A 26,444-nucleotide genomic window follows, 5' to 3' on the forward strand; every position below is an offset into this window, starting at 1 on the left:
TCCTTGGAAGGAAGAAGACAATAATCTTGTGAAATGCTACTAAGAAAGTTTAAGCAACCATACTGTGTAACAGACTATAGATCAGTTCTACTGTCTCCGGCATTCCTCTTTTGTACTGACTGTAACGAAAAAATGGAGATAAGGACTTGTATAGAGGCATACATCTCATCATTCTTCCCTTGCTCCATTTGTGGGCACAACAGGAAAGTGAATGGTTTGTGCTGGTATGCATCAAGGTGACAAAACTCATGGGATGGCTCCAAATATCATGTCAGACCTCTTTTTGTCCAGTGTTGTGCAGCAACTTTATGTGACATGACGTGACGTGACATGGGCTCAACAAGTCATTAGATTCCAATGCAGAAACAATAAGCCATGCTGCCTCTGTAGGCATAATTGCAGAAGTTTAGCCAGTCCAGGACTTTGTGAGGAACTGACCTCTCGATTACATCCTATAAATGTTCGATGGGATGAATGTCAGACAATTTGGATGGCCAAATCATTTGCTTGAGCTGTCCAGAATGTTCTTCAAACTAATCGTGAACAACTGTGGAACTTTTATGAATGACAATGTGTCATGTCACTGGGACACAGCTATTCATGATTGGTTTGAAGAAAATTCTGAATAACCTGAGCGAATGATCTGGCCACCCAGGCTGCCTGACATGAACACCATTGAACATTTATGGGGCATGACTGAGAGGTCAGTTTGTGCAAAAAATGCTGCACCAGCAACACTTTCTCAATTATGGATAGCTATATGGGTAGCATGGCTCAATTGTAGAGGCAACACGGCTCAATATTTCTAGTTGACTGATTCTCATCCACAATGGAGGGTACTTCTGTGAATGAATGAATGGCTCCACACACCTGCTTGCTGGAAGTTTACCAGTAGCCACTGAGAAGCTCCCACACTCCCGGAAGGGAGGATCCTCTCAACAGTGACAGAACGCTGACCCTCACTCATGACGAGCCACACACGAGGGAGAGTTGATGCAGCACCTGTGGTTGCCTCCTCCTGCGTCAGGTAGCTCACAGGTACAAACCATGCCTGTGACGAGCTGTTTGCCAATGGACGTCCATCTATAGTGAACCGTGCCTGTCAAAGGATATTGGATTGACATAATATTTGTTCAATACACCTATAGTAAAGAAGGGAAAGCAGAAAGGTGGAAGGAGTATATAGAGGGTCTATACAAGGGCAATGTACTTGAGGACAGTATTATGGAAATGGAAGAGGATGTAGATGAAGATGAAATGGAGATATGATACTGCATAAAGAATTTCACAGAGCACTGAAAGACCTAAGTTAAAACAAGGCCCCGGGAGTAGACAACATCCCATTAGAACTGCTGACAGCCTTGGGAGAGCCAGCCCTGATAAAACTCTACCATCTGGTGAGCAAGATGTATGAGACAGGCAAAATACCCTCAGGCTTCAGAGGAATATAATAATTTCAATCCTAAAGAAAGTTGGTGTTGATAGGTGTGAAAATTGCCAAACTACCAGTTTAATAAGTCACAGCTGCAAAATACTAACATGAATTCATTACAGATGAATGGAAAAACTGGTAAAAGCCAACCTCGGGGAGGAACAGTTCAGATTCTGTACAAATGTTGTAACACGTGAGGCAATACTGACCCTATGACTTATCTTAGAAGATAGATTAAGGAAAGGAAACCTATGTTTCTAGCATTTGTTGACTTAGAGAAAGCTTTTGACAATGTTGACTGGAATACTCTCTTTCAAATTCTGAAGGTGACAGGGGTAAAATACAGGGATCAAAAGGTTATATACAATTTATACAGAAACCAGATGGCAGTTATAAGAGTCGAGGGGCATGAAACGGAAACAGTGTTGGGGAAGGGAGAGAGACAGAGTTGTAGCCAATCCCCTAAGTTATTCAAGTTGTGTATTGAGCAGGCAGTAAAGGAAACAAAAGAAAAATTTGGAGTAGGTATTAAAATCTATGGAGAAGAAATAAAAACTTTGAGGTTCACCGATGACATTGTAATTCTGTCAGAGACAGCAAAGGACCTGGAAGAGCAGCTGAACGGAATGGGCAATGTCTAGAAAGGAGGATATAAGATGAACATTAACAAAAACAAAATGAGGATAATGGAATGTAGTCAAATTAAATCGGGAGATGCTAAGGGAATTAGATTAGGAAATGAGACACTCGAAGTAGTAAATGAGTTTTGCTATTTGGGGAACAAAATAACTGATGATGGTCGAAGAAGAGAGGATATAAAATGTAGACTGGCAACGGCAAGGAAAGCGTTTCTGAAGAAGAGAAATTTACTAACATCGAGTATAGATTTAAGTACCAGGAAGTAGTTTCTGAAAGTATTTGTATGGAGCGTAGTCATGTATGGAAGTGAAACATGGACAATAAATAGTTTGGACAAGAAGAGAATAGAAGCTTTCAAAATGTGGCGCTACAGAAGAATGCTGAAGATTAGATAGGTAGATCACATAACTAATGAGGAGGTATTGAATAGAACTGGAGAGAAGAGAAATTTGTGGCACAGCTTGATGAGAAAAAGGGATCAGTTGGTAGGAAATGTTCTAAGGAATCAAGGTATCATCAATTTAGTACTGGAGGGCAGCATGGAGGGTAAAAATCGTATAGGGAGACCAAGAGATGAATACACTAAGCATGTTCAGAAGGATGTAGCATGTAGTAGGTACTAGGAGATGAAGAAGCTTGCACAGGAAAGAGTAGCATGGAGAGCTGCATCAAACCAGTCTCTGGACTGAAGACCACAACAACAACACCTATAGTGAACTAGGCCTGTCAAAAAATACTGGATTGACATAATATCTGTTTACCAATGAAATTTTAGGAAGTAGAGGAGCATTCACATACTAGCCAATAAAGCATAAAAAATAACATACAGCTAGCAGACAAATTTTACAACAGAATGCAATATCAAGATTTTTATACTTTCAATTTGAAGAGTGGAAATGGAAAAATGTTCTAAGTGGTGTTTTATCACAAAATGCATATTCAGTGCTATTGTATTTTTAGCACTTTGCTGCGTGTCCCCAGACTTTATCCAGGTGGCAAACCACGGAGTGTTGGTAGATGGCACATAGTCTTCGTACCAACTTGTGGAGTTCTGAAGTCTAAAAGATACGAGAAGTAGTTTTCATTGACTACAGTTCCACTAGTTAAAAACCTAATTCTGTATTTCTGTACTTGCATTATAACCAAAAAATGTAGTGCCTCAGTATTAATAGCATTTGGAACCAATTTTTTTTCCTGGCTACTTTGTTGATTTTGACATTTTTAGACTGTGTCTGTGAACAAAATACCAGGTGCTTAAAATTGAAGGGCAGCTACACACAAAGTTCTAGAGTGGGATGTAATTATCGTGCAGCAGCAAAATTGGTAGATATGCTAATGCATTAATGCAGAACTGATTTATACTGGAAATACAATTAGCCCCAGTTTTGGCTACCACATGCAAATCTGCTGTTGTGAATGCAAGAAAGATATGTAGAAATTCTTCCACATGTAATGGATTCACAACGAGATGTGGGCAGAAAAAAAACCTAACAAGTGACAAAGGCAAAATGTTGATTTTAATGTTAACCATTTCTCACACAATTTGTTTAGTATGACACCAGATACACTGACAAGATGTTGCACCTGTAAACTGACGTGATCGACAGTTGCTCACAGCAGTTCCGATGGAATCTGAGCAACATGTACCTGTATATTGGCTTGCAGATCAGGTAGCTACAGAACATATCCCTGGTAAAAAACGTTCCTTTAGATATCCTCAAAGACAAAAGTCACAAGGATTCAGATCAGATGATCTTGCAGACTATGCATCTGGGAAACCGTCAGATAACACTTTTGGGGAAGGCTGCATTAAGCCGACCTTTCACTGGGCAAGTGACATGCGGAGTTGCCCCATCTTGCATGCAAATGATGGTGTTCACACATTTGTGCTCTTCCAAATCAGGCCCTCTGGGTGTATTCACTTCAAGGAATGGACCGAGAATAAAGGCGCTCATGACCCCATATATACGGTCACACACGGTGAGTGCAATGACTCTTACTGAGTGGTATTCTATTTAACAGAACCCAAAATTTGGCAGTTCTGTATGTACACTGCACCCTGTAGTTTAAAATGTGCCTCCTTATACCAGGCAACACATCATCAACTTCGATTCATGCCAGAAACTGAAGGGCAAATTCGTGGACTTCCTAGTAAACTAAAAGAAACAACTGAAACATTTTCGTGTGGTATAGTGAAACCGGGAGCCCCACTTAGCGAAATTAAAAAAATGACCGAATCCGCAGAGGCAAAAAATCTGCATGATAAAGACTTCGTTGTACTTATGGGAGGCGCAAACGATGTCTACAAAAATGAAACATTGAGTGCAACGCGCGATCTTAAACAGTGTCTGAGGAACCTCACTCACACTAACGTAATACTTGTCAATATTCCGCATCGCTATGATCTTGTAAGATGGTCATGTGTTAACAGGGAAATAGAAAGTGCCAACAGTCAGTTTGCAAAAATCTGCAAACATTTTAAAAACGTGAAATGCGTTGATATAAGCAGTATTGGACGTAGATTCCACACGCAACACGGACTTCACCTGAATGGCTTGGGGAAAGAATATCTGACAAGCCTGATAACCAGGGTAATAAAAAACCACCAAAACAAATTCAAAACCAAAACGATAATTGCATTGCCATCGCCTGACTCCATTACTAAAACACTTCAAAAAAATCCATTAGAAACTTCATCAGCAGCAGCAAAACATGTAAAAAAAGACCAAATTTTAACAGAAAGAACAGTGGACATCTATTTCAACAACAAAAGAACTACTGTTCCTCTTCAGCCAAGTATTATTTTAGACGAAAATAACAAAAACGAGAAGACTCCAAGTTCACAAGGAAACACAACAGTAGTGGTAGAACCAACATTTGAAGTGTCAGAAATAGCACCACCATCAACAACAACAAATAGAAGGCTGTTGGACAGAAGAAATGCTGAGCCTCCTTCTCATCTCAACGATTTTTTATGTGTGGGCCTGAAGAAAAAGAAGGGACAACAGTAGGTAGTGTCAGGTGTCTCCTCTCTCCTGTCTCAAGGCAGACTCCAATGGATTCTCAGTCAGGTAACAGCACTAATAGAATGAAAAAGCAAGAGGAAGGCATCTCTTTCTTTCATCAAAATATAAGGGGCCTCTTAAACAAAATAGATCAACTCCTTATTAACATTAGTGAAAAGGACAGTATAAATAATGCCCAGATTTTGTGCTTAACTGAGCACCATGTTACTGATAAATGTGCCTTGCCATCTATAGCAAGTTATACTTTAGTAACATACTACTGTAGGGAAAGTAAAGATAAAGGTGGAGTAGCAATTTATGTTAAGGATAGTGTAGCATACAGAGCTATAGATATTAAGAAATATTGTGTGGAACAACAATTTGAGGCATGTGCCACAGAAATAACAACTAAATTCTATCCAATAATAGTGTTGGCTGTCTACAGGGCTCCTTCAGGTGACATAAAAACTTTTCTGCATTCAATGGAACTCCTTCTGTCATGGTTACTTTCAAAAGCGAAGGATATTGTAGTATTAGGTGATTTTAATATAAACTTTTTGACAGAAAATAAGAATAAAATAGACTTTGAGATTGTGATGAACTTACTCAATCTGACTTCAGTAATAAATTTCCCAACAAGAATTACATCCGAGTGCCAAACTATGATAGATAACGTTTTTTTAGATGTAAATAGACATCAGAACTATATTGTCAGGCAGGTTATAAGTGGGCTTTCAGATCATGATGGACAAATTCTCACTATTTATGACGTTAATCTGTTCAAAAAAGAATTTCCTCGATGGAAAGTCATAAGAGTAATTAATGAAAAGGCGAAAGGAACTTTCAACCACAGGTTGCAGCAAATGGATTGGTCTTTAGTATATAGCCATGATGATGTTGATACTAAATTTAACTGTTTTATAAATGAATTCTGTGCTCTTTTTGAAGAAATATTTCCCAAGAAATGGGTCAGAAACAGTGCTTCCAATTCTGTAAGCAAGCCTTGGATTACAAAAGGTATAAAACAGTCATGTAAAACCAAAAGGGAAACTTATGCTGCAATAAGATTCTGTAAAGATGTAGAAAAATGGGAACACTATAGAATATACTGTAAAATTTTGAAGAAACTAATACAGAAATCAAAAGCCCTTTATTATGAGAAGAAAATAGATAATTCTAATAATAAAATAAAAGCAATTTGGAGCATTGTAAAAAAAGAAACTGGAAGAGATGCAACAAGTAAAGAAGATATAAATAATATCAGATATGAAGGTATCCTAATAGATAACCCCAAAAGGGTGGCTGAGATTTTTAATAAACACTTCCTATCAGTATCTCAACAGATTGGCTGCAAGCCCGATGTTGATGAAGCTGTAACTCTTTGTCAAGCTGTATATTCTAACACAATTTCAGAAATGCACCTTAATCCTGTCACTGTAGAAGAAATTCAAAAAATCATCATGTCTCTAGTAACTTATTGAAATATTCTTGTGTGTGGATAAGGGACATTCTCTGTCATATTTTCAATGCTTCCCTTCAGAAAGGTGTTGTTCCCAGTAGACTTAAGTATGCCATTGTGAAGCCCCTGTACAAAAAGGAGGATAAAGCTGAACTAACTAACTATCGACCTATCTCTTTGCTGACAGCTTTCTCCAAAATTCTAGAAAAGCTAATACATGTAAGAATTACTGATCATCTCATGAAGAATGGAGTTCTCAGCAAAAGCCAGTTTGGCTTTCAAAAGGGCCGTTCAACAGAAGACGCAGTCTACGCACTTGCAAATGAAGTTCTAGAAACCCTTAATGAAAAAATGCTAGCACTTGGTGTCTTCTGCGATTTATCCAAAGCGTTTGACTGTGTTGATCACCAGATTCTCTTGCAAAAAGCAAAATTAGTAGGAATAAGTGGTGTTGCAGGCAATTGGCTACAGTCGTACCTCCAAGACAGAAAACAAAAAGTTGTGTTGAATAGCTCGGGTGGAGTATGTGACACTTCCTCAGATTCTGAATGGAGTTCCATTACATGTGGAGTGCCCCAGTGCTCAATTCTTGGGCCACTATTATTCCTGATTTTTATAAATGATCTACCATCATGTACAAGCCTGCCGTGTAAATTTACATTATTTGCTGATGATACCACAATTTTTATGAGCAGTAGAACAGTCAACAATCTTGAGGAACTCAGTAATCACATACTCTCAGATATGGTTAATTGGTTCAAGGTGAATGGTCTCTCATTAAATTCCAGTAAGACCAGCTTTATTCAATTCTGTACAAAAACAGAAAAAGAGAGAGAGATAAGTGTGACATGTGGTAATCAACCAATAGTCAGAATGGAAACAACAAAATTTCTTGGAGTGCACATTGACAAGAAAATGAACTGGTCTTCACATATTATTGATCTCTGTAAGAGGCTTAGCTCTGCTACCTATGCTTTACGGGTTGTCACTACATGTGTTGAACCTAACACTGCAAAAGTGGCCTATTATGGCTATTTTCATTGTCTCATTGAGTACGGAATTATTTTTTGGGGCAACCAGCCATTAGCAAGGAAAGTGTTCATTGCACAGAAGCGAGCTTTAAGAATTATATGTAGATTGCGCCCAAGAGACTCTTGTAGAAATAGTTTTCGTAATCTTAAAATATACACAACTACATGCCAATATATTTTTTCTCTCATGTGTTTTGTTTGTAAAAATATAGATATATTTCAACCAAATAGTAATTATCATGAGCATAACACACGGAGGAAGAATGACATACACAGTGAACTCAGAAATTTGAGCTTGGCACAAAAGGGTGTCCATTACACTGGAGCAAAACTCTTCAATGCTCTTCCTCCCGAAATAAAGACAAAGATTCATAACAATAGCGAGTTTAAGAAAGCACTAAAAATATTTCTGCTAGAAAATGCTTTTTACAGTCTAGATGAATTTTTAACTAAATAAATTGTAATATTTTAATATTATATAATACAAGTTGACATAATGCCACTACGAATTTTATTTAACCTGAGATCTGTATCTGTGTGTGCTCCGTATCTGTTTTCTGTAGTGTTTTAATAATTCTAAGAAAATATGTATTTTCTTTTTCTATATTGCTGCCCAAAGAATTTACTGTATAAGTTTTTATATAATTATGTACTCAAATTTCTGTATATGCTATAAGATTATCAGACTGTATTTGTAAAAAACTGACTCGTTCCACATCCTTGTGTATTCAACACAGTTGACCTATGGAACACGAAATAAATCAAATCAAATCAAATCAATAACATTTCTACAGATCATGGTTTTTTAGTTGCTGAACTGTCTGGATGTAAAATAGATCACCAAACTTTCCGTACTGTTCGACATGGCACAGACAATTCTCGTGACACTACACAAGCTCTAGCACTACCTGGGGTACATGCTGCATGGTCAGTTACTGCGACATCAACCTCATCAGTAACTTCCACTGGGACATCTTGCCCATCCACGTGCCACACCAAGCACACCCGTGTTTTCAAATTTCATTATCATCATCTTTACACCATTTAATAACACCTCAGAACTCTCAGTTGGTGACTCTCTCTCAATGCAGCCCTGTAATTGCTACCTTTCACATAAAACAGAGTCACTAAAAGTGCACAGCGTCTCTTCCCGACAGCCATACTGTTCACTCACGTTACGTCTTGTAAAATGACTGTGTTGATGTCATACCACCATACAAACAGAGTACAGTGCCAGATTTGCACCTAGTGGCCAAAATTGGAACTAATTTTTGGTTTGTTGGTTAATTTTGGGGAGAGGACCGAACAGCGAGGTCACTGGTCCCATCGGATTAGGGAAGGAAGTCAGCCGTGCCCTTTCAAAGGAACCATCCTGGCATTTGCTTGAAGCTATTTAGGGAAATCCTGGAAAACCTAAATCAGGACAGCTGGACACAGGTTTAAACATAATCCTCCTGAATGTGAATCCAGCTGTGCTAACCACTGCACCGCCTCGCTCGGTGAACTAATTTTTTCCAGTGTAGACTGGTTCTGCATTAACGCATTGGAAAACTACCACGTTTTGCTGCATATGATAATTACAGTCCACAATGGACCTCTGTGAGTAGCTGCACTTTAATTATAACCACCCAGTATGAATTGATTCTTGCAAAGAAGAAAATAAAACCCAGTGCCTATCAATAATGCTATTTATTTACACAAATAACACCATTACTGGTTTCCAACTGATAGGCTCATTTGAGATGGCTGTTCAAATTTTACAATTGTTGTCATTTACATAATTTGTTGCAAAATAGCCAACAACTAATGTAAACAAAAAATAAATGGAATATAAATGTGGTCAGCCAACTGAGGGTAAATCCGTCAGTTCCAAAGCAGTAATGACGCTATTTGTGTAATGACGCTATTTGTGTCATCATGTACATTCTTCCTTACTGTCATTTTAGTCCAGTAAGTTTCCTAATATGCCACTTAGAGCATTCTTCACAAAGTACTTTTTTTCTAATTTGTCTCATTATGTTTTATGGTGATGCAGTGAGCAGCATAACTCTGTAATATCAGAATACCTTCTCAATTTGTTGCCTACAAATCAGCTCTCTACCAGCTATATACAAACAGAGATACAGTGTTTTTTCATTGTCCTGAAAAATGTCAGCTATAGCACTCAGAACATTTTCCATTCCCACTCTTTAACTAATACCATCATAAATCAAGGAACAGGAAAAGAAACAGTGCATGTAGTATTGTTCTGAATCATGGATCACATGATGTACAGAGGCCACAAATTGAGAAGTAAATAATAATGAACTAGAAGTCAAGACTGACATTGCCATGTAATACTAACAATGAGCTTTTATAACAATGAAAAGAATCAATTATTGATAAAATTATTTAACTGGATAGATAAAAAATCTACTCACTAAGCGGCAGCAGGACATACACATAACAAAATGTTGTGATTGGCAAGCTTTCAGAGCCAGTGGCTCCTTCTTCAAGCAGAAGGGTTAAAAGGGGGAGGAAGAAGGGTGAAGGAAAAGGACTGGAGAGGTCTAGGAGATGGGGTAGATTTTGGGAAAGTCACCCAGAACTGCAGATCAGGGGTGACTTCCTGTACGAGATGAGAAGCTGCTTATATGTCAATGCACTGTCACAATTCACTCTTTTCATTTGGCAACTAGATGCATTAATGAGATTCCTTTGCCCCTATAGGAAATGCAGTTCCAGTGGTACTGCATATGTAATAAACAGTACATGGAGTATGGTAGGCGAATCTTTATTTTCTGGACAGAATTAGATCATGGTCTTCACCAGTCAGGGATTTGACACAAACTACACCATTACAGATATTATAATTCACTCTACTGCACAAGGCACTGATGTTTAGTTTGTCAGTTAGAGGTGACATTTAGTCATTATGTTGTATATACACTTATTCCTCTGATCTTGGTCCCCGTGATCCCCCCCCTGTTCGATTCCCGGAGCGGAAAAAACGGAGACAGAAGCACTAAAGAAAAAACAATACGGGGGAGTTAGTTGAACACCCCATGAATGTCAACATGTTGCAGAATTATTAGGCTCCACGTCAAAAAGTTGTAGCTGATGGAAGCACTCACATCAAAGCCCAATTAGTTGTTAAAGAGTATATTCAACAAGCAGAAATTGATTATGAAGTTGTATACAGAGTTGCTACATCTTATGACACGGTTCAAGTTTTGCTAACAGTAGCTGGTTCAGAGAAGATGATGCTGAAACAGTTTGATGCAAAGATGGCTTTTTGAGTGACATATTTCCATGAGGAAGAGTATATGGAACAACCAGAGGGCTTCAGAGATAATACACATCTAGTGTGGGTCTTGAAATGGAGTCTCCAGTGTCTCAGACAAATGTTTTATGGGAGTCATGAATAAAGTGGGTTTTCAAAGCAGTGCTGCAGATCCTTGCTTGTTTTATTGTAAATACAATGAAAATAGACTTCATGTAGCAATTTATGTTGATGTTCGTTTAATTGTTGGCAATGACAAAAAAAAATTACAGCTTTTCTGAACACTATACAATGTGTATTTGGTACAGCGGGCACCCTTGACTATTTTCTTGGCATAAAAATAAAACAAAATGAAGGTGGTGCAATTAAAATAAGTCATGAAGAATGCATGAAACAAATACTGGAAAGATTTCGAGTGGCAGAATCCAACATGATTTCAACTCCAGTTGGATTTGAAGAAAATCATCAAGATGAAGCAGTTTTGTCCTCTGTCCCCTGAGTGAGGGAATTTGATGTCTTGGGTATCTCTCAATAGTAACTCATCAATACATAACATTTGCAGTGAATAAAGCTCCTTTAGCAATGGAAAAACCAACTACTGATGACCAAAATCGAGTGAAACGCATATTCCAGTATCTGAAAGGTACACGTTATTATGGTATTACAGTATTTATGATAAAGAAGAAAATTTGTGAATTTACAGTGATGCTGATTTCACTGGGGACAAATAGACAAGACATTCAACAACAGGTATTGTGGAAAAGTACTCTGGTTGGGAAATATCATGGATGAGTCAGTTAAAGAAAGTGATGGCTAAATTTACAACTGTAGCTGAAATCTACTTCTAGAAATTATTTGCGCAAGTGAAACGGCCAAAGAATTAATTTGGTTAAGACATTTATTAAGTGAATTGGCTGAAATGCTGGGACAACCTCCAACACTTTATATTGACGATGGCAGTGCATTAAAATTGGTAAAAAAATGAATAACCATAGAATATCATCATCAGTCAAAATATACAGAGGTCCAAAACTTCTATGTTCATTAAAGATATCTGAATGGTGAAGTTATGTTGGAACACATATATGGAAAGATCCAGTTCGCTGATATTCTGACAAAGCCACTTGTGAGAATTTGATTTAATTTGCTGCATGCATAGACTGGTGTGCAGGAAGTTGAACAGTTACTCTTTGTTTGACTGATTTTTGATTTTTCCTTTAGGAGGAAGTGTTGTGATAAAAGCAAAAATGTTTTAGCATTCACTGCAAATTGTTGTTCACTGATATTTTTTTTCTATATTGTTGTTTTTATATAATATCTTTGAAGTTCCTTTTTAGTTACAGAGAGAAGCTGTATGTGGCTGTCTGTATGCTGAGAAAAAATAGCGTTCTTAAGTACAACTTTGTTGCCTAGCCTTAAAAATTTACAACATGCATGTTTGGTGGGCTGTGGAATACCAACATGGAAGGGATGGGAAGGATATTGGAAAGGATATTCCTCATTTCAGGACACAACAAGAGTTAATCAAAATCCTGTTAGAGAATAAAGCAGTTGCTTCAGTTCTGGGTGGTACAGAGACAGGAGGGTGTGCTACTTTGTGGCTGGACGATGGATATGTGGTAGGTGACTGAAGAGACAAGGCATGGGAGATATGTCCTGGTACAAGGTTAGGAAGGTAATATAGGTGTCTGAAGGCTCCAGTGAGACCCTTCTTATCTTTGGAGAGGGACTGATAGTCACTACAGTTGCAATTAGATGCAGTGGCCATGGGTGGCTAGGCTGTATGGAAGGTGCTTCTTGGTATGGAATGGATAGCAGCTTTCAGGAAAAAAAAACTGCCACAGTGATCCCATTCCAGAAATCACACAGGATCTCCAGTCTCTCCTCAATTCCTACCCCCCCCCCCCCCCCTCCACCCCCACCCAACCCTACCACTTCTCATACTCCTACCTTCTACATGATTCCTAAGTCCATAAACCCAACCACCTAGGATACCCCATTGTGGCCCGTTATTGTGCCCCACTGAGAGAATCTACACTCTTGTCGACCAACAACTTCAGCCTATTACCCATAACCAACCCTCCTATGTAAATGACACCAACCATTTCCTTCACTGACTCTCCACAGTTCCTGTTCCTTTACTATCCAGCACCCAGCTCTTACCTTTAAAAGGGGTAGGACATCAAACGGGCCGACTTGGAGCAGGAGAGGCATCACAGAACATTTTAATAACCAGTGTATATACTTTTACAAATAAATTCATAAAACTACGTCAGCATCACCAGGAAGGATTCAGGATTCACACTCATTGCAGTGGAAGTTACTAATGGCAGCATTTGTTGCTATAGGTACACTTTTCTTCATAAGTTAGAGATTCTTCGATGAATTTTGTACAGCATACATACTACAGTTACAGGTGTATGAAACTCTATAATTTATTTAATTTATGAAAAAACGAATGAGCTGTTATATTTTAAACTTCCATGTTTAGAAAAACACAAATTTTATAGTAAATTACCTCAATTTTTACCACAGTTTTTGATAGATTTTGAAAATTCTAGAGTTTCATACACCTTTAAGTATGGTTGGTATGCTGTGCAAAATTCATCGAAGAATCTCTCTTACTTATGAAGAAAAGTGTACCTACAGCAACAAATGCAGCCATTAGTAAGTGAAAAAAGGGTTGAAATTTCACACGTAAAAAAAAAATTATTTCGTTGTTTTCGAACTTCCACTGCTATGAGTGTGAATTCTGAGTCCTTCCTGGTCATGCTGACAAAGTTTTATGAAATTATTTGTAAAAGTATAGACAATGGAAATTGAAATGTCCTGTGGTGCCTCTCCTGCTCCAAGTCGGCCCGTTTGACGTCCTACCCCTCTTAAAAGCATCACCTACAAACAAATATACGGTACAGCAATTGACCCAAGTACGACACCGTGCTACGTCAACCTATTCATCGGCCATCTAGAGAAATCCATCGTAACTACCTAGAATTCCAAAGTCTCGCCTGGTTCACATTCACTGATGACATCTTCATGATCTGGACTAAGGATCAGGACACCTCCAGAACCTCAACACTTTCTCCCCCATTCACTTCTCCTGGTCCCCCTCAGCACCTTCTTCAATGTAAACCTCCACTTCTAAGATGTCTAGGTCAGTACCACTGTCAATATCACACTTAGTAATCACTTGCAATACCTCAATTTCAATAACTGCCACCCATTCTGCATCAAGAATTCCTGAGCTGTGAAAACGAGACAGTGGGAAACATCCACAAGCGGTTGAAAAAGGTGTATGAAGATGCTGCTGTCAATCGTAGTACAGCTAGTCAGTGGGCAAGCAGGTTATGTGATGAAAGCGGGGACGGCAATATTGAGGATTGTCCTTGCAGTGGCAGGCCTCATACTGCACACACTCCAGACAATGTGCAGAGAGTGAACGAATTGGTGACTGCTGACAAATGCATCGCAGTGAACGAATTGTCACGCTACGTTGGGATAAGGGAAGGAAGTGTTTGCAGAACACTTAAAATGTTGGGGTAATAGGTTTGTGCCAGGTGGGTTCCCAGAATGTTGACAGTGGTTCACAAAGAAACAAGAAAAATGGTATGCAGCGAACTTTTGGAACAGTACAAGAATGGCGGAGATGAATATCTTGGAAGAATTGTGACAGGTGATGAAACATGGCTCCATCATTTTTCACCAGAGACAAAGAGCCAATCAATGGAGTGGCATCATGCAAATTCACCCAAGAAAAAAAAATTCAAAACCACACCTTCTGCTGGAAAAGTTATGACTACGGTGTTTTTTGATTACGAAGGACTCTTGCTTGTGGAGATCATGCCAAGTGGAACCATCATAAAATCCGATGCATATGTGACGACACTGAAGAAACTTCAAGCTCAACTGAGTCGTGTTCAACCACATCGGCAAAAACAGGATGTTTTGCTGTTGCACAACAATGCACAGCCACATGTCAGTCAAAAAACCATGGAAGCGATCACAAAACTCGAATGGACAACACTGAAACATCCGCCTTACAGTCCTGGCCTGGCTCTATGTGGCTATCATCTCTCTGGGAAACTGAAAGACTTTCTTTGTGGAACAAGATTTGAAGATGATGACTCCCTTGTGCATGCTGCCAAACAGTGGCTCCAACAGGTAGGTCCAGAATTTTGTGCGGATGTACAGGCGCTGGTTCCAAGATGGCTTAAGGCAGTTGAGAGGGATATAAATTATGTGAAGAAATGAAAATATTGTTCCTAAAGGATGTATCTACACAATGTAAAACTTTGAAATATGTAGAATAAAAGATGTTTTTTTTTAAAAAAAAATAGTGTGCATTTCTTTTGAAGTGACCCTCGTATAAAGTACATCAACCAGTAACAGTACCTTCACTATGATAACTACCATCCATTCCACGTTAAAAAGTCTCTTCCATACAGCCTTGCCACCCATGGAAGCCTAATCTGCAGTAGAAGGCAAAATATACCAATAACATCACCAGGGCCTTTCTTGACCTTTTACCTATCCTTCTCATCCATAAACAGAGCTCCCAAGCCATCCTCCCCTCTAACACCAATAGCCCCACTAAACGAACCACAAACCAGAACTCCATTAATAACTCCACTAATTACCTTGGCCTTGAAAAGCTCAACCATATCCTTCACCAGGGCTTTGACTAGCACTCGCTGTGCCCTGAGAGGAGGGATATCCTAGACAGAATCCTACCCGCATCACCCAAAGTGCAGGGTGTACATAAAGTCCGGGAACACTTTCAATTATTTATTGCACAAGAACCAAACATTGTACAGTCCCCCCCCCCCCCCCCCCCCATGAATACCACCACAGCATAGTTGGTTAATTTGCCAATAGTCAGCACTAGTCGCAAACATGGCGAGTTCAGATGCAGAGCCAGCTGTTGCATGAAATGGCCTCCCCGATCACCAGATCTCACTCCCTGTGATTCTTTTCTGTGGGGACACTTTAAAGATCGGGTGTATGTACCACCTCTACCACATCATGTAGCAGATCTCTGGGAGAGAATATGGGAAGTGACTGCCACAGTCGACGATGCCATGCTGGGATGGGTATGGCAAGAATTCACTTACCGTATTGATGTCTACCGAGTCACTCATGGTTTGCATATCGAATGTTTGTACAAAAAAAACTTTCAGAGTTTCTCTTCAAAATGCAATATGGATGACATCTGTACAATGTTTATTTCTTGTGCAATAAATAATTGAAAGTGTTCCTGGCCTTCATGTACACTCTGTAGTGTTCTGCCACCCATCCAACCTACAGAACATCCTTGCCCATCCATACTCCAATCCTGCACCTCATGGGTCATTATCTTGTGGTCAACACAGGTGCAGACCTGTCCCATACACCCATCATCCACCTCATATTGCATTTCAGTCACAGGCTTTACCTATCCAATGAAAGGCAGAGCCATGTGTGAAAGCAGCCATGTTAGATAGCAAGTTTGCTGCAATTACTGTATAGTATTCTATGTGGGTGTGACAAGAACCAACTATCCACTTACATGAATAGCCACTACCAAAACATGGCAAACTGCAAACTTTACCATCCAACTGCCAAACATACTGCACACCACAATACTAATGATCTCAATAGCTGCTTCACTATATGGGCCATTTAGATATTACCTTAAAGCACAAGAACTCTGCAGGTTGGAACTGTCTCTCTAGCATATCCTGCACTGTTGCAATCCATCTGGCCAAAACCACAACTAAATTGTTTCCCACTGCCTCATTTTACCTTTTACTTTCTCTCACACTGCCTCACATTATCTTTTACGCTTTACTCTCTGAACTCTTTTCATCTTGTTGTGCAGCTGCTATGTCACCTGCTTCACACTACCCTGCTAGCTCCTCCTTGCCTCACGCCTCTTTTCCTATTCCCTCCCCACCTTAATGAACCTAAGCAAATGCTTTCAAAAATTGGTATTCGGCAAACAGTCTGGCTGATACTGTGAGCATGTACACTTAGGTATCAATGTGGCTGTGTGTGTGAATGCGTGTACTCTTACTGGAGAAAGAGAAAGAGCTCAAAAGCTACTGTTAACTGTTTTCTATTACATGTCTCTGTATGTATGGACCAATCCTCTTCAGGTAAAGGTTGCCTTTCCCTCATTTTACTTATACACTGATAGAAAAAAGTTTACAACACAAACAAGGAATTGCATGACAAACAAAAGTTGGCAGGTGTGTTTCTACACCTGAAAGATGATATATATTCAAATTCTGTAGCAGTCGCCTAAGAGTGGCAAAAGTAGCACTACTATAGGAATGCAAAGCAGGTCTGCTTTAAATACACACTGCAATGGTCATGAGTATTAGTTACCTTTGAGATAGGATTTGTTGAGTTATGTTAGTCAAGAATGCCTTTAAAGCAACGAAGATGCCATTGTCAACACCTCAGGGAGGTTGAATGAGGTTGTGTAATAAGGCTATGGAAGTTGAATATTCCTTCTGTGGTTCTTCAGAAAGGCCTGGCAGAAATGTAGCCACTGTACATATGTGCTGGCGGTGATGGTCACGAGAATGTGTGGTCGTAAGAAGATTGGAATCTGGATGGCCATGTGGCACTTCCGAGAGGGAGAAGCATTGTGTTCGGCCTATGGCTCTGCTGCATTGTACTGCATCTGCAACAGGAATCTCAGCAGCAGTTGGAAGTAGGTTACAGTACACTGGTTCGCTCACTGATTGAATACCCTCACCGGTGTGGGATCCGTACCAGATAGGGTTGATAGAAGAGAGAGGGAAGATCCAATGGAGAACAGCACACTTCATTACAGGATCATTTAGTAGTCACAAAAGCATTACGGAGATGATAGAGAAATTCCAGTGGAAGACTCTGCAAGAGAGATGCTCAGTAGTTTGGTATGGGCTTTTGTTTAAGTTTCGAGACCATATCTTCACCGAGGAGACAAGCAGTATATTGCTCTGTCCTGCGTATATCTCGCAAAGAGACCATGAGGATAAAATCAGAGAGATTAGAGCCCACACAGAGGCATACTGACAATCTTTCTTTCCACGAAAAATACGAGACTGGAACAGAAGGGAGAACTGATAGAGGTACTCAAGGTACCCTCCGCCAGACACTGTCAGGTGGCTTGCAGAGTGTGGTTGTAGATGTAGATGTAGATGTAGTTATGGTCTGGGGTACAACTTCATATGACAGTAGGAGCAATGTCTTGACTATCTCATGCACCTTGATTGCAAATTTGTACATCAGCCTAGAGATTCAACGTACCGTGCTGCCATTCAAGAACAGCATTCCAGGGGATGTTTTCCAACAGGACAACACCTGCCCATATACAGCTGTGGTAACCCAATGTGCTCTACAGAGAGTCTGTTTGATCACCAGATCTGCCTCTAATCGAGCACATATGGGACATCATCAGATGAAAACTCCAGCATCACTCACTAACACTACTAATTGTCCATGTATTGTTGACCAACCAAATGCAATAGGCTTGTAACTCCATCCCACAAACTGACATCGGAGCATCTGTACAACACAATGAGTGCACACTTGTGTACTTGCATTCAACATTCTGGCTGTTACACCAATTATTAATGTACAAGCATTTCATATTTGCAATGGCTTATCTTGCAGTTACATCAACCTGTGATCTTTCAATGTTAATCACTTAAATATGTTACCTAGACAGATGAGCTTCTGCAATTTCATTGCTCTGCAGTAAATATTTCTTGGTGTTGCTGGTTTTTTTTCTATCAGTGTATTAGTCACTCTGCTATAGGTAGAGATCTCACATTCTTCATGACAGAATCAGAGTCCATAAAGGTACTCACCCTGCAGTGGAGTGAGAGTTGACATGAAACTTCCTGCCAGATTGAAACTGTGTGCCAGACAGAGACTCACACTTGCTGCCCTTTGTCTTTCATGGCCAAATGCTCTACCACCTGCCCATGAAAGGCACAGTTTCCGAGTATGAATCTCGGTGCAGCACACAGTTTTATTCTGCCAGGAAGTTTTGGCATCAGAATGCATACTAATATTATAAATATGGAAGGAAACTCTGTCTGCTATGTTTTCACAACTAAATTGCTGAACTGATTGTGATGAAATTGGGTTTGGAGCTAGGCTGAAGTAGGGAGTGGAACTTTTTTTTTCCATCGAGGAACATAAAGTATGTTAAAAAATAATAAATTTGTTCTACAACATACATTTACTTCAATAACACGACGCATGCTATCACGCATGCTTCTCCACATGCACTGCATGGTAGGGATGCTTCTGCATGTGTCGTGTTGTCATGAGTTATAGCAGTTGGTGAGGGGAGAGGAGGGGACAGGCATGCATTGCAAGCTATGCTTACTCAGGCAGGTGGACATATGAGGACCGCTGACGCTGCTGCAATTCATCATAACATAACTGCTGAATGCAAGCACATGTATGCAAACGGCTAGCTTATTTCGTCACCACCAGTCATCAAAACAAAACAACAGATACGTTTTATCCCTCTATACTGCACATATCTCCTCCTTCCCACTTTGTGTCTCCACCTCTTCATCCCCATGTCTCTGTGTCCACCTCACCCTTCCCCCTCTATATGTCCGTCCCCTCCTCCTCATTCTCTTTGTCCATCTCCTCTGCACCCTTTCTCCGACCATATCCTCCTTTCCCTCCCTCTACATATTCCCCCCCCCCCCCTCTCTCTCTGTTCATCTCTTCTGTCTGCTCCCTCTGTCCATCTCCTCCTCCTACTCTCTCCACCTCATTCTCCCCATCTCTCTATGCCCACCCGCCCCTCCCTCCTCTCTCTTCATCTCACATTTATCCAGTGGTCCAGATTGAAAAGAAAAAAACATCATAGATGAGATTACTGAGAGCAGTAGCTGGCTACATATCACTTTGTAGGAAGGGACATGAGGAGGACATGAATGACTTACGAAATAATGAAGTAGACAAACAAATGGAAACAGTATATAACAATAATGCAAAGAGGCTGAATACCAAAGTCAGTGCTGAAATGGACACCACAAGAAGGAAGAACAAATACTGATTGGCCAAAGAAAAGATGGACAGAGAAAACCACATGAGGGCAGTGATGACATTCTTCACACATGAATCGTACATGTTCAATCATGGGCCATGAAACTTTTAAGGTTCCAACTATTTTGCTCAGAGCTGCATTACATATCTTTTGAGGTGCTCCTTCCCTGAAACTGTCAAACATATCTGGATGAAATGTCAGGAATCTTGATGTTTCACAAACAATGAGCATGCAACATGGAAGTTTCAGCATGAGGTAAGAAAATAAGTCATGAAAGCTTTCACTGCATTCTTCAAACAATTTTCCTCCACAAATATATCCATTTCAATTCAGCAGTAAATAATATGGCATTTTTTTCTATAAGGTACTGTCAAAAACGTTGTCAACTGAGATATTCAAATGCAGTGAATACCTGTTTGAAAGCGACAGATCCGGTCACGTAATTTCTTGTGACAGTAACAACAGGGAATCCAGGCTGCAAGATCCAAGAATTCATCACCTCCTTCAGAGATGTGTTTGCTGGAATAATGCGTTGGTGCACAGGCCTCTGCTTGATGGCTTCTTCCAAGGACCACCACAAGTCATCGTGCTGTGCATTTGAGTATTTCCTGAGCCAATAGAAAGAAATGTTATGGAAGGATGTAACATATTACAGAAAGAAGGAACGAGCATATGAGTAAAAAATTCAACACAGTCAAGCTTGTTATTTTTTCTCCACAAATTCCCAAATAAGTGTGATACTTGTAACATACTGTACAGGTTTAAAACTGATGAAATACATAGTTGCTAGCTACATTTGGATTACGTGGTCCAAGTCACATTACACAGAAGCAGTTAAACAAAAGTGCACTGCAGTTTTCAAAATCATTTTTATTTATGTTGATATATTATGGCCCACATACAAACTGAGTAAGGGGAAGTTCATGGGTATTCAGTAAAATCATTTGACACTTTATTACTAAATACATGAATTCAAATAACATTGCATACGCATTGTAAATTTGGCACTTTCTGATGGCAGGTTTGGCATTTCATCTGAAGAAATGGTAGATAAAATTAATGGCATCTTGATGCAAGACAGTCACATTAAGATTCATAAGACTATTGAAACAGTAGAAATTGGTTGTCACACACTATGCCACAGCTTAGGAAACTATTTTATGAGTCAAACAAATTTCAATAACAATAATAAAAGAATACAGCATTTTACTGACAGAAAATGGGATGTTCGTGAACACAGCCACAGATTTCAGAATATGACTCTGAACTTTTGCAGGAATGCTTTGCCAACTACTTTTTCTTGTATTACGGTTCTGTGTTTCGCAATTATTTAATAACTTACTTTCAACAGTACTTACCATCTGTTGATAAATATTGACAAACCATTCCTGAACACTGCTTCAGTTAGGCTGAGATTGAGCATTCTATAAAGACATGCACCTGAAAACAGTGAATAATCACTATCAATTTAAAGATTGTGCAACACTATCAGGCAGTTTATAAAATGTAAAAAGATTACCAATATTCAAAACAAAACTAAGAGTGCTTGAAAACAGCATTCTTACACAGCATTAAGGAATATTTTGAGACTAGTCCAAAAGAACATGAAAGAAATTGTAATGCTAGGATAATATTCTGATAAATTTTTTTAATCAACACTCAAGCATTGCAGCAGAAACTGAAACTGGGCACCTAAATCTAGTAAATTAAATTAATAATAAAGTTTTGTTTTGTCTATGTTTTCATTTACTATTTATACACATATGAGTAAGTCTCTCAAACCAAACCAAAGAGAAACTTATTATTCTTATTTACTGGCTCACTCATTTTAACCCGTTAGTGCATGGGCAGCAAAGACTGTGTCATGCCCAGGCACGAGTGCTGAATCACTTAGCCTCACTGTACATTTTCCCCACTGCCATGTAACACTGTCTAAGTGTGAAGAGGGGGCAACTGCAAAAGGGCCGCACTGAAATGGCGGTGTTGTCACACTGCATACTACTTCATTTTATATTTCACTTTTCACAAAAACGTAGGTCAAAAGCAAAACAAATTTTGAGAACCACACACACTGTACATGTAAAGTCTTGGCATGCTGTGGCCACCCCTGCTTCAGTGCTTGTTGGCAAATTTAGCTGTTGAATCCTTTAAAAAATCCTACAAGACACATATTTTAAATTTGGGCATTGTTATAAAAATGGGTGTAAACAATGAACAAGCATAATTCTTTTAGTGGTAACATTGTAGCTGTTCTGGACGCATTGTCACAGGGTTATAGACAGAATATTGTTAGAGTCAGTTTTCAGAATTGAAACTACTTTCAAGCAAATGAAAAAAAAGCTGCACACCATTCAGATATTTTACATTTTAACCCCCCACCCAGAATGACTCCGGAGCCCTGAGTTCGAGTGCAATGTGTCTGATGGGCCCAGATTGGGAAATCTCCTTTTATTTCAGATTCTCAACTTTTAATGTGCAAAATGTGGTGTCACCGTCAGACACCACACTTGCTAGGTGGTAGCCTTTAAAACGGCCGCGGTCCGGTAGTATACGTCGGACCCGCGTGTCGCCACTGTCAGTGATTGCAGACCGAGCGCCGCCACACGGCAGGTCTAGAGACACTTCCTAGCACTCGCCCCAGTTGTACAGCCGACTTTACTAGCGATGGTTCACTGACAAATTACACTCTCATTTGCTGAGACGATAGTTAGCATAGCCTTCAGGTACGTCAAGGCGCCATTATCAATTGCTATTTATCTTGTGATGCATGTACCGTCAGACCGATGTTCACCAATTATGGATTAAAGTTAAGTATTCCAACAGCTACGTACTTTATTTGCTAGACTCAAATCCTTTAACTGTTCCAGACCTCATGCCAGCCTGCGTGAGCTTAAACGCGTGCCTTTCGGCTTCACCTCGTAGTGGCTTGGCTGTCTTGCCAAGTCACAACACAAAATGTAATAGAGACCTATATGGGAATGTAGAAATAGAACACATAAAACTGAAAGTCAAAAACACCATTTATTAACCACAAAAGTAACAAAATAGAAAGTAACAAAGTTTTAAACTACTGCCAAGAAATTCCAGTTTCCAGTATGCAACTCTTATAAAACTTTAAAGTTAAACAAAAAACTTCAATTTTTGGGTGGTTATCCATTGCTGACATCTTTTTCACTCACTCACAGTTAGCAGAGGAAATGTTCTGGCGCACAGAGAAGCAAAGATGACAAACCCTATCTGCATGGAATAGGCCCGTCACATTGTGACCTTTATAAATTCACAGTGTGGCATCCTTCTTGTGTTTCTGAATTCCTTTTGGAACATGGAAAAGGTGGTGATTTCTTTCTATCTTCAATGAGGAGAAATCTTTTTGGCCATCTTTGCAAGCTCAATGGGATTCCAATCTATTCTACACTTGTTGTGCGTAGCTGTCCAAGAACCAATGATGGACCAGCATTTTCTCGCAGCAACTCGTGACCAGATGTTTTCAGTGGATGAGAGATCTGGAGGACATGTTGGATAGTTCGACAGTTAAACACCCTCCATATCAAGGTGCGTCACAACAGCTCAGCAATACATGGTCTCAAATTATCTTGTTGGAAGGTAACAACATGAGAATCTCAAAGACAATGCAGAGCCACGCATCAGAAATGTAACTGCAGCCCAGATTATCAGCTACAGGAACTAGATATCATATTGTGTACCAAATAACATGCCAAGCACAGGACACTATAACGAATCTATTTTATAGGGACCTTTGTTCAAGAGTAGATAACGGTACCTATCCTGATTGATGAAATCTGTGAGTCCATTATTTTTTCAGTTATGTTTTATCTCAAATTGCAAATCTGATGTTTGAAAAAAGGAAACTTATGGGAGTGATATATTGTGAGAGAACCTTTATTTAAATGTTATTCTTTGTCATGTTTTCAGTAATATTTTGGAATTACATTCTTTATCTCTGAATTTAAAGAAATTAATCATCCCATAAATTCTATTTGTTTCATTTGGTCATATTTGGCACAGATTTCACATTTTGACGTATTTGGTTACAAAAATTCCATTTCAAAATTATGTTCAGTAATATATATTTATTTTATTTTAATAAATCTTGTTTGTATTCAGTGCCATGTTTTCTTCATAAATATTAACTCAAGCCTGCAGAAAAAATATATCCAAGATTTAATTTGCTCAACTGATAATTCTGCAGAGATCTAAATTTCCACACTGTAAAATGCAGTGGTGGAGTGGCCAGGGTGTTGGACCGTTCCTTCCAATCCACTGATCCGGACATTACTCCCCTCTCCAGACATTGTGCCCCTTGACCTTTTTTTTTTTTTCTGGGGCTATACCAAGGACAGAGTCTTCGTCACACCAGTTGCTGACATTGATGAACTGAAAGCCAGGATATAAGCTGCTGTGGGTGCTGCGACATAAAACATGCTATGTACACCTGGCAGGAACTGGAATATCATCTCGACATTTTCCAAGCTACCAAGGGAGGACACGTTGAGGTTTACTAATGTAAGTGGTCTTTAAAAAAAAAAAAACTAGTAACACTAACCTATGTAACGGCATTAAATGTAACTTATTATGTCAAATGGTTATTCTGTTATAAATTGTTGTACTCAGGGCAAGACTTTTTGCTCACCCTATATCACCGGTGTTTTGCAAAAAAGAGTTAGACACTCTTTGACTCACTATTAAAGAAAGCAAGGTTGCTTTGGAACTGGAATAAACAATTCTCTGTTTTAAAACAGGACAAGGGAGTCTATGGTTTAAAGTTGGTAAGTGTGTTTGGTCAGAATATTATGCATTAAATGTGTGGAATGTAAACCTCTTTACATTAAAATTGTCACCTTTAATGGAATACAAATCTGAAATGATTTATGATCTCATCATGTGAATGACTCTCTTTATTAAAGTATGTAATGCTGAAATATGAAGTTGATTGTTTGCCATATGTCAAGCAGAAAGAAACCAAAATGCCTTAAAAGCCGTGAACAAGTATCTTCACACACATTAAAAACCCAGGACCTTAAAATCATATCTCAGAAGTTATCAAGAGAATGACTGAAGCCAAAAACATTGTAACAAAACAAGATGGGTATTAAACACTTTTTCTATTCATTGTAACAAGAAGTCTTGAAATGGTATTCTGCAGTGTTGTTTTCCAATATATAAGACAACAGATTTGTGTGTTGGTTTGTTCTGATGAAGAGGTGCAAATACATCATCAACAATTTCGTAACAAGGATTTTTTTTAAAAAATTGGACACAGAGAATCGCAGAGTTTGAACATGTATAACAATGACGAGTGCAATCTGGCAACATTCATTTTTCTCGAAGTGTCCACACACAAATACATCAGTCACGATTCCACACATGGAACCAGTTCTTATTTGAAAAGACGATGTGGTCCCACTCAGTGTCCAGTGTGTTAATCCAGTGCGCAGTATATGGTCGACCACACTTTGAAATACACAAGCCTCCAGTTACGCTACCATGTTTCCTACAGCTGCCTTCGCAGCACAAAGGTGCCAGCATGAACAATTATGCTGCTGCCAATCAGATGCGAGAATCGCCTCTCAGGAGGTCCAGCAGTGGGGGTACTCAAGTTTGAACGTTCATCCACTGACCCCATTTTGTGTGTTTGTCAGCTGAATAACATTTACAGACTTTCATAGTGGCCAGTGCTTGAAATCTTCTGAATGGACACTATCAAAGAGTGACAGATTTACAGATTTTCTGTATGTGTATATATTTCTACATTCAAATCTACTGTTAGCAACTGACGCTGCACCGACAGCAACAGCGTTATGTATTATTTTTAACAATTTAATGTTAGATGTGGAATTAATAAATATCTAAATTATCTCTTCATCAAAAGCATCTGTTCCTCACTCCTATGTCCACTAGAGAATGTGCAAAGGAAGACATAACATTGCACACAACTGTTGGCATATTTCTCTCTGCTGCCACATCCTGTCAAATGGTAACTCTGCTGTCACTTCGTGCTCCAGACACCATTGTACTGTCTGTGTCCAGTGCATACTTGTTTTTCTGCAAACAAGCCCTTTCCCTAACTCAATGTACATGATTCTGCTGTACAATCTTACAAGGCTCATTGAACAATGTCAATGTGTCTGTTCTCTGCTCATCATGAGAAAACTGCAGATTTATAACTCCAGATAGTGTTTAATGGACTAAATTTAATAAGGGTGTGTGTGTGTGTGTGTGTGTGTGTGTGTGTGTGTGTGTGTGTGTGTGTTTTGTATTGTATGGAACTAGGGACCTAGAAACGACAGAGGCTTCATCCCCGCCATAGCCCACAGTGGTACACAAACCCACAACAGGCTATAGCAGTCGACTCACCCCACTGCCACCCCAAACCAGACCCAGGGTTATTGTGCAGTTTGGCCCCCAGGAAAGCCTCACACCAGACAAGTGTAATGGTAGAGTAATTATAGTGCACGCGTACATGGAGAAAGTGTTTGCATAGCAATTGCTGACATAGTATAACTGAGGCGGAATAAGGGGTACTAGCCCACGTTCACCAACGTGGAAATC

The 26,444-nt window shown here is 39.4% G+C and overlaps 1 protein-coding gene across 2 annotated transcripts in view; it reads right to left on the reverse strand.

The window, feature by feature from the left end:
* The window catches only part of LOC124552607 (aminopeptidase N-like), a 272,739-nt gene that overhangs the window by 85,163 nt on the left and 161,132 nt on the right, over window positions 1-26,444 (reverse strand). For both annotated transcript variants that reach the window (XM_047126932.1, XM_047126933.1), the window contains exons 12-14: window positions 21,233-21,314; window positions 20,287-20,482; window positions 871-1,099 (exon numbers count right to left, since the gene is read on the reverse strand). In XM_047126932.1, the coding sequence (XP_046982888.1) occupies window positions 871-1,099; window positions 20,287-20,482; window positions 21,233-21,314 (507 nt within the window). The remainder of the gene's footprint in view (window positions 1-870; window positions 1,100-20,286; window positions 20,483-21,232; window positions 21,315-26,444) is intronic.

The sequence above is a fragment of the Schistocerca americana genome, chromosome 10 (genome assembly GCF_021461395.2).
Source record: "Schistocerca americana isolate TAMUIC-IGC-003095 chromosome 10, iqSchAmer2.1, whole genome shotgun sequence".
Lineage (NCBI taxonomy): Eukaryota > Metazoa > Arthropoda > Insecta > Orthoptera > Acrididae > Schistocerca > Schistocerca americana.